General features: G+C 36.9%; 1 protein-coding gene across 2 annotated transcripts in view; it reads left to right on the forward strand.

Annotated features, from left to right (window-relative positions):
• LOC125240830 (b(0,+)-type amino acid transporter 1-like) overlaps window positions 1-10,281 on the forward strand; it is a 72,464-nt gene extending 62,183 nt beyond the window's left edge. For both annotated transcript variants that reach the window (XM_048148963.1, XM_048148962.1), the window contains exons 9-13: window positions 1,965-2,192; window positions 3,261-3,357; window positions 8,058-8,207; window positions 8,759-8,927; window positions 9,605-10,281. In XM_048148963.1, coding sequence (XP_048004920.1) covers window positions 1,965-2,192; window positions 3,261-3,357; window positions 8,058-8,207; window positions 8,759-8,927; window positions 9,605-9,672 — 712 coding nt within the window. In that variant the 3' untranslated portion in view covers window positions 9,673-10,281. The remainder of the gene's footprint in view (window positions 1-1,964; window positions 2,193-3,260; window positions 3,358-8,057; window positions 8,208-8,758; window positions 8,928-9,604) is intronic.
• Window positions 10,282-14,664: the final 4,383 nt, after the last annotated feature.

Genomic DNA, 14,664 nt, shown 5'->3' on the forward strand with positions numbered 1-14,664 from the left:
ACGCGCTTATTCCGAAATCCGAACCATGACTTGAGTGAATATTATGTACACGTTGGTAACTACTAACTACATACAATGACGTAGTTAAAATAGTATTTTTATACTCGTCGACTTTAATCTGTCAATTAGGACACCACAGATTAAACTATAAGTGCTAACTTTTCAGTGTTGGATACTCTATGGCAGTTCCGACTCAACTATAATATCTCATTATAGTTGACTTTAGTTAACTGTAATAATTTCAAAAATAGAACTTCGTACAATTTCTATACTAATTTGCGATACCTGGCAAATTATCCTGCATCTGAAACACATTTTTTTTAAATCTATCGCGTTATCGACCAATCAGAGACGGTTATTACAAACAATTGGTTGCCAGGTTACAAACATTGGTCGATAACGCGATAGATAATCAAAAATGTGTTTCAGATACAGAAAAAATTGCCAGGTATCGCAAATTAGTATAGAACTTGTACTTATGAAGTTCCATTTTTGAATTTTTTTCAGTTAACTAAAGTGAAGTGTAATGAAATATTATAGTTGACTAAGTACCAGTTGCATCAACAACATTTGACAGACACATCATCGTCACGGAAAGGACGTCTATGTAACTTCCCATTACAATAAAATTTAACGAATGCTTTAACGGTGACAGACGGTTTGGCGCAACTGGCCCTAAGTGTCAAAGAGTAATCCAACATTAAAAAGTCAGCAAGTATAGTTTAGTCGGTGGTGTCCTAATTGACAGATTAAAGTCGACGAGTTTAAAAACATAATGGCCGGAACTCTGTTATCATGGGCCATTATCCTAAAAACTCGGTATTCGAAAATCAGCGAATATACAACGTTTTTCTTCTTATGTAAACGTTTATGCCAATGTAGTTTTAAAATGACGTAGAAACTACTTGAAACTTCGATTGTTGTACGGCAGAGCCTTACTATTAATGTAACTTATAAAAACCAATAGTCCAGTTACAGTTACGGTGGATCCGCATCAGCTCGAATCGCAATTAATATGTGAGAAACCGCTCGTCCCCAATGCGTACCTACGCATGCTTAGAGCTTTCAATGCATAACCTAAGCGTTGTCATATTAACGAGTGTTATGCCTGAGTAGCAAAATACGGTCGAGAAGTTTCCAAAGTTGCAGAACATTCCTCATGAGAATTTTCGGTAACTTCTGAGAATGTTCTCGAGAACGAGAATTTATCAGAATACTTAGTACCTAACTTCGTAGTGTATACCATAATTTCGTCAAACTCAGCAAGTCAAGACATAGTCCCGTGGTAGTGCGCTGCACGGGAAGCATGGTCGCGCGATAGACGATAAAATAGCAGGCCGTCCCTATCGCACTATTTGTAAGTGCGATAGGGACGGCCTGATATTTTATCGTCTATCGCGCGACCATGCTTCCCGTGCTGGCTTCGTGTGCCGATGTTCTCAGGTTCGATCCTGACAGTGGTCTTTTTGATTTTTTTTTGTTTTTTTGTTTTTTTTTTTTGTATATACATATATTGGCAGGACCAAAAACAGGCATCAAGAAATAATAGTTCGGTACCTAATTTAAAAAAAATCAGGACTAAAACTGTGAAGTCTGAAAGTCGAAATGTTCCCTGAAGTATAGTGAGAATTTAAGCAACTTATAGTGAGAATTTAGGTAACTTATCACTTATCAACAAAATAGCTAACTGTAATAGACAATATTATACCTATAATAACATATAGTTTTATATTACGCCCATTTAAACATTATTTCAAGTATATTTTCTTGTTTAAATAATAAATTGCATGTTGCGGGAATGTTCTGCGAACATTCTCAAGAATGTTTCCGCTTTTTGGGAATGTTCTGCAATTTCTACATTACTATGTCTGAGTATAAAATGCGACTTGATGCTCATAGATATGATTCTACCCGTCCTGTAGCTGTGACGTCATGACAACTAAACTGTAACATTAATGTTCTAGAAATCTCCCCTTGAGCATTATAATTGGCATCCCACTGGTGACCCTGTGCTACGCGCTAGTGAACGTGTCGTACCTGACCGTGATGTCGGTCAGCGAGATGGTGGACAGCGAGGCGGTGGCCGTGACGTTCGGGAACCGTCTGCTGGGACCCATGGCGTGGCTCATGCCGCTGGCGGTCACCATATCGACGTTCGGTTCCGCTAATGGCACGCTGTTCGTTGCTGGAAGGTGTGTACTATTTTCTTTACCACTACTTTTCTAAACATTCTCACGGTACATCACATTACCTATATTTAACACAATATTTTGATTCCTAAGATCCTTACATCATTAAAGCTATTAGCACTAGGGTGCTTGATGGCAAAACAATTACAGATTAAGCCACTTTGTTCCTTTGAATGGTTCCAGTGAACTCAAATTCAAAGTTCTTCTAAAGTATAACCGGTCAATTTGTCACAAGGCCGAAAGTACACTATCCCTTTTTCTCCAACGTGAAGAAAAAGGACGGCATGTTGCCTATGATCATATAAAATTTCTGTGATAGTGGAATATCGGCCTAAAAAAGACTTAATGCAAACTTTACGGGACGATAATAAGCATTTGCGCCTACATTTTTTCATTTGCCTCGTTTTTCTAATACCGGAAGCGGTTTAACAGACTATAAGCATCTTTGGCAAAGTAGAACCAAAGAGGATCGAGTATTATAGAGAGTTACTGTCGAAGTAAAATGTGTAATCACAGTGCATAGACTGCCATCTCTTGACACAGGCTTAAAACTTTTGAACCTCAGTTTTGACAATTTGGCCAATATTCTTAGCTTGATATGTGACAAAATGTCAAATATTAATATTAGCGCCATCTAGCTGAGCGTAGCCCAAAGGTCTAAAGCCATCTAGGCCTCCGTCCGTACCTTTTTCTGTATGGTACTGAGGTACGTTTTTTCTTATACTTTATCTGTCTATACGGAGTTATATTTATATATGTCTGTGGTAGAACTTAATTATATCTATGGGCTCTATGGCAGAAGAAAAAAAAGTTGTACAAACTGTACAAGCTACTCCCCACTAGATGGCGCTACATGGCAACCGGTTTTGTGGAACGAGACATTTTGGCTACTCCACAGTAGATGGCGTTGTAATTAATATTCACAAGAATCACAAGTATAAGAAAATCTTTCCTCGCTAACGGTGCCTGAAAACCGCAATTTCGTTTAACGCAGCATACCGGAAGCTGATGTTTCCCCACAGACATGAGTAAATTAAATGATGTTCACGATCTTTCTATTGATGCTCGCAGGTTGTGTTTCGCCGCATCCAGGGAGGGTCACTTGCTGGATATTCTCTCCTACGTCCACGTTCGCCGCTTCACACCAGCCCCGGGCCTAATATTTCATGTACGTGTTACCCTTTCTTACTGACACGTTTTTGATAGGATTTATCATTTAAGAATACCTAAATTATCTCTCACTGAATCAAGCACAAAAATGCCCACCGAGTCTAAGAAAGAACCTGCCCCTGCTCTTCACGATACCGTATCTGAAATACCATGCTACGAAATTCATTCATTGAAAAAGGGGATATCTTTGCCTTACACATACTTGACGATGTCTGACTCTGAACATCCTCTCTGTTTCCTTATCGACACAGGCGCTAGTGTCAGTATTATCAAATACTCCAGTTTCAAAGAAAAACCATGCCTTTCCTCTGAGATTATTAAACTTAAAGGAATAAACGACACAGACTCTTATTGTGAAACACTAGGGTCCTCACAATTACAATTCCCTCTCCTAGATGATACTATTTCATACAAGTTTCACGTCATTAAAGACGAAGTCAATCTCAAATATGACGGCATTATAGGTAACGATTTCCTAAAATTCTTCACATGCAACATAGATTATAGAACTAACACTCTGTCCCTACAGGGCCACACTTTACAAATCCATTTTAATCAACAATCTTACATAATCCCAGCTCGATCCGAAGGCGTAATAGAATGTGTTATTTCCAATCCAGATTCTGAACTCGCGGGTATCAAAGAGGGCCTCATTTTAGATCACAAGCTCAAAGACGGTGTTTACTTAGCCAATTGTATAGTTACTATAAAATGCAACAAACGCGCCAACGTATCTATTTTAAATACTACCGACTCTTCCATCGAAATTAAAGAATGTAATGTCACTATTACTCCAATAGATTACTCCGCTCTTATGAGTGACTCATCAGAACACACTACTTGTGTAAACAATGTAACCTCAGGTCAGTCCAATCGTATTCAGCGCGTGTTAGACCTCATACGTCACGAACATTTGAACCCAGAAGAGAGAAAGTCACTACTACAATGTTGCAGTAAATACGCAGATATATTTTACCTCGAAGGGGATTCCTTGACTCATACCCCAGCTCTGAAACATTCCATTAACACAGGCAACGCTGCGCCTATCAATGCTAAGTCCTACAGGTTCCCCAGAATGTCAATGGATAAGAAGTTGATAAGCAAATTAAGAAAATGCTAGTGGACCAAAACATTATCAAACCTCTATATCTCCCTGGAGTGCACCAGTCTGGATCGTCTTGCAACGACGCCCTAGGTCAAAGAAAAATGGCGCATCGTAATCGATTACAGGCGCCTGAATGACGTCACGGTAACCGAAGTTTATCCAATTCCACTTATAACTGATATCCTTGATCAATTAGGAAAATCTAAATACTTTTCGACATTAGACCTCGTTTCCGGTTTTCACCAAATTCCAATGGACCCTGCTGACTCAGCGAAAACAGGCTTTACGATTCTCAACCCCAGTGGAATATCGGGCCATTTCCAATTTAATAGAATGCCCTTTGGTCTCAAAAACGCACCTTCTACCTTCCAACGACTTATGAACCTCGTCCTTTCAGGCCTACAAGGCCTACACTGCTCTATATACTTAGATGACTGTATCATATACTCACATGACCTCGAGAGTCATATCCAAAAACTTCATCTCGTCTTCGACAGATTCCGAGAATATAATCTAAAATTACCAACCCGATAAGTGCTTGAATTTCTCCGACGCGAAGTGACAGTAACTTAGGTCATATAATCACCGACAAAGGCGTGCAACTACTTCCGATAAAGTTAGGGCTGTCACTCAATTCCTGTTCCGCGAAACGCTAAAAAGTAAAATCTACTTTCTTGGATTAGTTGGATACTACCACCAGATTTATAGACAACTTTTCTCAAATAACCTAAACCACTTACCTCCCTTCTAAAGAAAGATGTTACATTTAATTGGACTTCAGAACAAGATCTTTCATTTAATCATCTCAAAGAAAAACTAACTACAGTACCTCTACTCCAATACCCCGACTTTTCACAACCTTTTGTGAATTTGACTTGACGCAAGTAACAGTTCAGTCGGTGCCGTGCTTTCAAAACAAGGTCCTATGAGAAAAGGACCTTCCCATCGCGCATAAACGTCCCAAAGTACGACAATGGTTAAGGCGGAATGTAATTACTCTACTACCGAAAAGGAACTCTTAGCTATAATCTTTGCAGTAAAATGTTTCCGTCCGTATTTATGCAGAAACAAATTCAAAATTGTCACCGATCACCGACCACTCACATGGCTTTTTTTATGTGAAAAAGCGAAGATCCGGGAAGCAGACTTATACGCTGGAGGCTAAGAATTAGAAGAATATAATTGTAAAGTTATTTACAAGCAAGGCAAACTTAATTCCAATGCTGACGCCCTATCTCGCATCCCGGTACATGCCTATAACCAGAAACCAAATTGCAAACACACCTAACCAAGATAACGCTTAAGAACAACATTCTAAAAAGCAATTTATTAACGCTACTGGGCAAAATAACACTAAAATTGAAAGAGCACTCTGAAAACTTATTGCGGTCGAAAATTAATTCAATCGCATGTCCTACCTCACTGGACTTTGACCCTCTATGCCGAACCTCGAAAGAAAATATTAAACAGTTTACCAAACCAAAGCGAATTACGTAACTCCGAACGCGAACCCTATACTGTACTGCCATTTCCTAATAACGGAAAGACTTACTATATTTCTCTATTCACAAAAATAAATCACTACGAGGAAACAAATTATAAATCTATTTTTAACCCGCTCGTGTCCTTACGAGATATTATTTTGCCAAAACAATCCCACACTCACCGACTTAGCGATATCAGATTTCACAGAGCCATTCACAAAAATCTCTTACGGCAAAATATATAACATGATTTCCTTTTATCTTCCATAATACAAACATAAAAATACACATATACAAGAACAAAATGATATGCCCTACCCCAGCACGAAGTCTCTCAAATTCTTAAAGAAAAATCACGGTTCCACCATCACTTAGGACACCCCGGAATGAACCGTATGCTTAATCGAATAAAAGCCTCGTACTATTGGAAAACAATGCGCATGGACATCGAAAATTACGTTAAATCCTGTAAACTATGTCAAATCAATAAGCCACTAAGAAAAATGCAATAAGGCTCCTATGGTGATAACTTCGTCCAGTACACAACCATTTGAACGTTTAGCACTCGACATAGTAGGTCCCCTTCCGGAAGCCGGACCTCAGTAAATTCAAATTTATCTTAACCATCCAAGATGATCTCACCACCAAATTCCTCATGCGCATACCCACAAGTCACAGCTACAAGTGAAGAAGTAGCTCGTAGCCTTGTACATTTCATGGCCCTATTCGGTATCCCAAAAATGGTTTTTAATTGATCTCGGTAATTGCTTCACTTGAATTTTTTAAACAGATTAACAACATCTTTAAGATAAAAATCACTTTTTTCTACACCCCATCACTCCAATATAGACAAATTCCAGCCTTGAACGAAAGCAATTGGACCTTTGAAAGAATACTTGAAATCGTTTGGTAAATGAAAATCAGAATGATTGGCACTGCTAGATATTTACAGCTATCCTTTGCTACAACACCACTACCTCTATAGTGTAACTCAATACACACCTTACGAACTTCTCTACGGACACAAACCTCATATTCCGAATTCTCTGTATGAAACAAGTGATAATCTGACTCTTACAATGAGTATGTACGAGCCCTTCAATATCGTACGCGGCTTTTAGCCGTGAAAAAGCTCTTAGAGCATATGTTTAAATGCTAAAGAAACTTCAAACAAGAGCACGACTTCCATCTCGTGAAATATCGTATAAAACTGGTGACCTTGTCTATTTAAAACAACATCATAGACTTCCGTACAGGCTTCTATCCTCAGTGGTGGAAAGTGCCCTACAAAATAATCAAAATCAATTAACAAACATAACGTCACTCTTTGTATTAAACTGCCGTCATACCCAAGCATCATGTAAATGAAACAAAACTCACTCATCCCTAACTAAACGATCACTTTACTAGCATAAATACATTCAACTCTAAATGTAAATGAATTTAAAAATAAACATTAAACTCGAGCATATGAACCGAGCTCACCGGCTCAAGTTACAATGATAAATGAACAGCTGACTTATATGTTTGCGGTACGTTCACTATGGGCCTCTTACGCGTTATAGGGTTAATAACGAATTAACCGTTTATACCATAGGTACACATCAGTATAACGTTGTTTAAACGCACCCTCCATTCTATTTATTTTGATAAACAAACATAAGTACAAATAAATATTAACCCTTCTGGACTCTCCCTTATTTTCTCACTTTTACCAACTTAAATAATTAAGTATATTAGGGCCATTTTTTTTCAAAGTTGTCCACCCCACTTTTTTTTTGGATTTAAAAATTTTTATGTGGTTTCCACTCAGAATCGCGAGCTCTTTCTATTCTAATAGGAGAAAAAAATTGTCCCAAGGTTTTTTTCTTTTCCGTTACCATTTTTTCATACATTTTGTATGGCGGTACCGGAATGGAAGGTTCGAAAAAATGTATGGAAATCTTGGGACATTTTTTTTCTCCTATCAGGATCGAAAGCTCGCGATTCTGAGTAATAATCGCGTAAAAAATACCCATGTTACAAAAAAAGTGGGGTGGACAACTTTGAAAAAAATGGCCCATTATTGCATTTGGATTACAATGGTTACATAAATGATTTCTCTTGCAGTCCCTGATCGCTGTTGCCATGGTATTGTACGGAACTATAGACTCGCTGATTGATTTCTTCTCGTTCACGGCGTGGATTTTCTACGGAGGAGCCATGTTGGCGTTGATCGTCATGAGACGCACTAAGCCCCATGCACCGAGGCCCTATAAGGTACCTAAAATAATTGGATAAATGTAATAAAATAAACCCACTTAGTAATAGCACACCTCGCACAGGCGATCAAATATATGAAAGAGGCGCGTTTCTAGCACACAGTCTAAGCTCGTGTAGGTGAACGCGTACTACTTATGCTTGTATGAGTGAAATATGACAGGTCGACTGTTCGCGTTTTTGACAGGCGGTAACTGTGAGGTAACCGAGAGGGGGTGGGCGGCACTTTCAACGGGGAGCGGGAGTGGCCATATTGTACGATAGTACTGTTTATTATACTGTGGTAATAGATCAGATGCGAGCGACAACAACGAGCGACAACTTTTAATCAAGCTGTTGATTTCAAATTTTATTGACTCAATCCAGCGATATATTTTGTTGCTATTTATGCGAACTGTATGGTCTGTATGTATATACCATCATTACGAATATACAGGGTATATTTGGTTATTGGGTCCGTTTTGCTATTTTGATGGCGCTGATTGTAGAAGTTTACATTATACTAAGAGTTTAAAAACTTGATAATTAAAAAGCAAATTCCGTTTCCTTAGGTGCCCATTATTATACCGTACATCGTTCTTCTGGTGTCAACGTATTTGGTGATCGCCCCAATAATCCAGACGCCCCAGTGGGAGTACCTGTACGCGACTGGTTTCATATTCGGAGGCATGCTCGTTTACCTCCCCTTCGTGAAGTGGGGTTATTCTCTGCCGTTCATGGGTAAGAAACTCATTGTAAATACAGAAATCTTATACCTAACTTTCCTACTTATAACCACTAGTCTTCCGTCTTTAAGCTGTTCTCTATTGCAAAAAAATGGAAAACTCATAAAGCTAATTTTCCTTCGTAAAGTTTGCTTTAATGTTAAAAGTTTGTTGTAGGTATTTATGTTATTTTCCCCCTCACTAAACGCATTTTATCCACTAGTGGGTAAAGTAATTTGACCTTGAAAAAAGTCAAATTAACTGATAAAAGTAGGTGAATCTAATAATAAAGATGATTTACCACCTGTGGAACTACTGGAAACAGTGATAAACGCATTTTTTGCGTTGTAGTTTCCTCGCTATAGTGAGGGGAAAAGTTTTGTGTTACACTCGGGTGCAAATGTATTTTACTTCTCGTGTGTTAAAAAACTCGCAAGTTCAGGGATTCTATTCTCGAACCACTCGCTTCGCTCGTGGTTCAACTATAGAATCCTTTCACTTGCTCGTTTTTCAATTCCACACTCGGCGTTAAAATACAACTTTGCCCCCTTGTATAACAAATAACTATTAAGACCCACCAGATATAAACTCTAATTCGGCTAGACTTTTCGGTCAGAATATCTTGTACTCGTATTATATACTCAATTTCTATTTCAAAAATCTTTTGTATTGACATGCGTGGTCTTGTTTCAGATAAAATTACCGTTTTCTTGCAAATGCTATTGGAAGTGGTGCCAACGTCGACGACATTTGAATATTGAATTAGTCTTCGCTGGACTATAAATAAAGCATTTTGTGAAAGTTATATCTTATATTTCGTAATCTTATTTACAGATGTAACAATAGGACCGCCGGCGAATTAAGTGTACTTAAACATATTTTAGCAATAAATGACAACCTACTTTTGTGATTTAAATTTATAAAAGAAAATATGTTGAAACAACCGGTTTCATTTTCATATGTGCTTCACCTATCTAAATACTATAAAACTTATACATCAATATAAAAATGCTGTTTGGGAATAAGTACCTACTTATTTTTAATATCATAATAAAACAGGAAAGTGGTAAACTAAGTGGACGAATACACTTAGTTTGAAATTATTTAAATAACGGAACTTACAAAGTTATTTGTAAGTAGGTACTTGCTAAGTGCAACCTCTTCACCTAATTATTAGGAGCAAAACTAGATAAGTAAAGAGTACCTACTTACTCGTACCTACCTAAAATCATCTTCAATTCATCAATTTGCTAGTAAGTAGTTACTGCATGTAATTGTTGATGACGTATAATGTTATTAAAGTAATTTAAGAAAAGCAATAAATAATGTTACTGTGTATCGTTTTGCTACATTTTTCATTCAGAAATATTATTTTCTCAAACATGCAATGAAATATTGTCTTTACGTTCCTTAAAATGGGCTGGGAAGTATCGCTTTTTGGGCGCAACAACTCGAGAGGACTGTAAAGGGATTTCATATTATTTTTTAGGCCTAGGCCTGCAAAGTAACTTTTTTTTTTAAATTTCGACAACAGTTTTTATTTCATTGTATGTTTGAGAAAAGCACTATACATGCCTTGGCGTGAAAACGGATTCCCGGCCTCGTATCCCTATCCGGCCTCGCTCGCACGCTCGCTCGGCCGTATATACCCACTTGGCCGGAAATCCTCATTTTCCCGGCCTCTGATGTAATGTACTATTTCGTGTACCTACCGAGAGTATACCTAGTTATTTCAACGTGTCTTATAAAATGTATCAATAGCTTCAGATACAAATGAGATCTCTGTTGGTACGTTTTTGCATTTTTGTGACGAGTTTATAGCAATATCTTCGACACTCCAATTTTTTGCAGGATACCTACATAAAAAGTTTATTAACAGTTTAACATTGTAGCGAAATGATCCACCTTTACCTAAGTGTTTATCTTGACTGAATAAAGTGTTGATGCATTGTATATTGTCTTGTAACTGAGTTCCTTTTGACCTATAGTGCTATGGGCTATTCTAATCTCGTCACCTACTTTGCTCGAATTTTCTTTTTGCGTCATCAAATCGTAGTAAAGTATACTATATTAGCCGTGCTAAAAATATAAGTCCTAATAAATCTTAAACGTGATATGATTTTAAATTGTGTGTAGAATACCTATTAATATAGACATTGACTTTATCAATGTTGTTTATGGTTTTAGAGGAAAATGTTACATATTTTGTTTTCAAGTTTGTAGTTTATACAAGATTTAGGATTCTTTTTTAGGGATTACTGTAAAGTATGCAAATAGTTACCGAAAAAGGCATCGAGAATATATGCATTGCTCATTTCATTAGTTTGCACGAATCATTCCTATGGGGCCGTGTAACTAGAGATAAAGCTGTGTAAAATGGATAAAGTGTATTTTTTCAACTGTATTAGATATACTTAGTGTATATACTGGCATAGTGTCATAGGTTTGGGTGTGCAAGATTAGTCTGGTATAGCCATTGTTCCCCGGCAGCTCAAAGGTTGCCTCCGGCTGGGGAGAGCTAATCTCGACCGTGCTAAGGCCCTATTTGCGTCACTATGAGTGACTGTGCTAAACTCATAGTTGTTGTAGTTTGTCACCTCATCTCAATAGTGTACTTTAGATTTAACACTTTAAAAAAAGTGTCTCAATTAGAGATTTGCGCTACGTGCGTTTTATTGAATATTTTGTTTACGAAGTCTGCAAGGCTTTGTGGATAGGTACAATATTCATAGGGGTGCAATCTTAATTAATGTTTTCATTATTTTGACTATTATTCGGTAGAATATGAATTGTTTTACGATCCCATGTAAAGACTAAAGTGTGTTTTAACTAATAATGTTTATTATTCGACGGCAGAGTTTTGCGATCGGTAAAATTTGGTCCTATCATTCCTTACCGGGGCAGAGCGAAGCTGTAAAGGCTATGGTTTTTATGACAACGTTATTTTTTATATTTATTAATGATATGATAAGTTATCCGAGATTTTTTATATAAAAGAATAGGTATACATAAAGTACTTAAACAAATGACTCAAATTCAATTATATTTAGCCAGATTGTTCTTGGCCCAACCTGCGGCATACCTACTGTAACATGTTCTATAAAGATATACCTACGTAATACTAACATCAAGTTTTAAGTGAAGTACCTACAAAGTATAAATGGGCCCACGTAAGTACACGCCTAACGATGTGATATTGTTATGGGTAGAACCAATGGGTTTATTTTGTGTACTCAAAAATATCATTAAATAACACATATGGCTACATCTCTTAAAAAGAGAAAAATATTTATTGTTATACACTACCATTGATTAAATGAAAATTTTAATTAAATACTATAAAGAAAATCTTGTTTTATTTGAACCCCGTTTAAATTAAGCTTGTCGCGAATTATGCGAAATTGAAAATTATCACTTTATAAGGACAGACAATCAAATATTTTTTCTGCCTTTAGGTATAACTCACTTTTTAAAAAGGGCAAAAATAAAATAAAAATCTTAATGTTACATTTTTTGAGACCGCTCAGCTCCTTCATATTCAGCCAGCGTCCAGTAAACCTCTATTTTCTTTCAAGTTATTTCTGAAAATTAGTTTGCTTTTATGTTATTACATGCATTTCGTGGTTGATGGTCAAGGTAAATAAAATAAAAAAATCCATTGTCCGATTTATTTAAATTTTGTTAAAGCTACATTTGACAGTGAGTTTAATTTTTGTTGAGATACAACAGGGTAAAAATATCCAATGATTGGCACTGAGAACTAAATGTAATTTTTGAAGGAAAATCAGCAATGCTAACCTAACACAAAAATTAAATACGGGAGAACTTTCAACCACTGGTTGGGTGCCATTCATGGGATAGTTTACGCTATCCGGTCTTAATATAAAACAGATCGATTATCATTGACAATTCTCTGTCGATATGTACTGACAAAAACATAAAATAACAAGGTTATTTTCCAAGTTTAATTTTGGCATACATAATAGGTACACGCACGTGGTAATAATTCAAATGATAATTACAGCAAGATGATACTTAAGGCCCGTTTGTTGTATGTTAAAAGACTTTTCTGCTTGTAACGTTTCGTGACTAAAGGGTCCTTACCATTCACCCTATTACTACACCTTATAAAACAAAGTCCCCCGCTGCGTCTGTGTCAAACTCAATAAACGCGTTAAACTCAAAAACTACTGATTGACCCGTATTTTCTTTCATGCGGGTTTCACCTATGGATAAAGTGCTGTTCTTATTGAACTTGGCGCATAAGGACTCTTTAGCCATGGAAAGTATGGCTAAAGCAACTTAAAAAACATTAAAACAAATGAAACCTACCTACATACAGAAAGGCGTCAAAATTGGTTATTGAATCCGGGTAGACATCGCCTAAACGATATGGATTTTCACAAGTAAGTAAGGTAAAAATATGTAGGTAAATAAATTAGAAAGGTGTTTATGGCAGCGTCTTGACACTCTTGACTAATGAAAAGTATTATTTGTGACATTCAATTTATACTGTGATATATTTGAAGTTCAAAATGCAAGTACCTCTATTACCCAATGGTATCAAGGCCATAGTATTCAATCAGTGAAATGTTGTACTTATACATAAACATAAACACCTATACAAAAGCCCAACGCTCAATTTGGTGTACAGTCAACCAATCTGAATCCTAGGCCACTGTAGAACCCTTTCAAAGTAAAAATCAAAGTGACTGCTATAACAAATAAAGCAAAGTGTCAATACGACAGGGTTCAAGAGAGGCCTAGAATTCTAATTGGTTAACTGTACAGTCCCCATCAGATGTATCGGTCAAGGTGTTCACAAATACCTGAACCTACCTTTATTGTCAAGGTGTAAAGGCATATTAAACGAGCGATCTTCGACAATTTTACGTGAGTGACCCGATTTTACATGTTTAATATGTCAGTGTTTCACGGCATTTGTTATTAAAGTGTGTTAGGGCATGTTCAGATATTTTGGAACACCCCGGCTGCTCCAATATATATGATGGCAACTGTACAGTCAACCAATTGGAACTCTAGACGATTGTAGAACTTTGTCACAGTGACGTTATAAATCAGATTGTAAGAAATCTCTTACTGCTTGCCATTTTGACATGGTTGTAGAATGGCTAGGCCCAATTGGTTGACTGGACATACAGCACAAGTAAACAAACAATAAAATTTTTTTACATAGGTAATTAAGTTTATTCTAAGCGCAGATCCAGGGGGAGGGAGGCGAACCAAAAAATCGACCCTGGATCCGCCCTTAATCTATTCTAAATAAATTGGGTCATACAGAGTTGTACATAAGGCTGAATATTTTTGGATTTAGTTACTTAGAAATCATGCATGTAACTTAATGAAAATTATGTCTTTTTATATGCATTATTTTGAAATTAAAAATAAATTATAAATACTTGGTTTGTAGAACAAAGTACAAACATCGAATTTTGTATATACTTTATTTAATTATAAATGGGCTTACTCTTGGCCACAGACTAGCCAAAGGCAAATACGTGGCCTACGATGGAGTGAGCTCGCCCAGATGTCTGTTCATTCTTGAAAACAATAGATATCAACCAATTGGAACCCTAGGCCACTCTACAACCATGTCAAAACGACAAGCATTGAGAGATTTCTTACAATCTGATTTATAACGTCACTATGACATAGTTCTACAGTGGCCTAGTTGTAGCCGGTTCCAATTGGTTGACTATACCACTGGCAGTGTATTGAAATGTAATGCACAA

The sequence above is a fragment of the Leguminivora glycinivorella genome, chromosome Z, assembly GCF_023078275.1.
Source record: "Leguminivora glycinivorella isolate SPB_JAAS2020 chromosome Z, LegGlyc_1.1, whole genome shotgun sequence".
Taxonomy (NCBI): domain Eukaryota; kingdom Metazoa; phylum Arthropoda; class Insecta; order Lepidoptera; family Tortricidae; genus Leguminivora; species Leguminivora glycinivorella.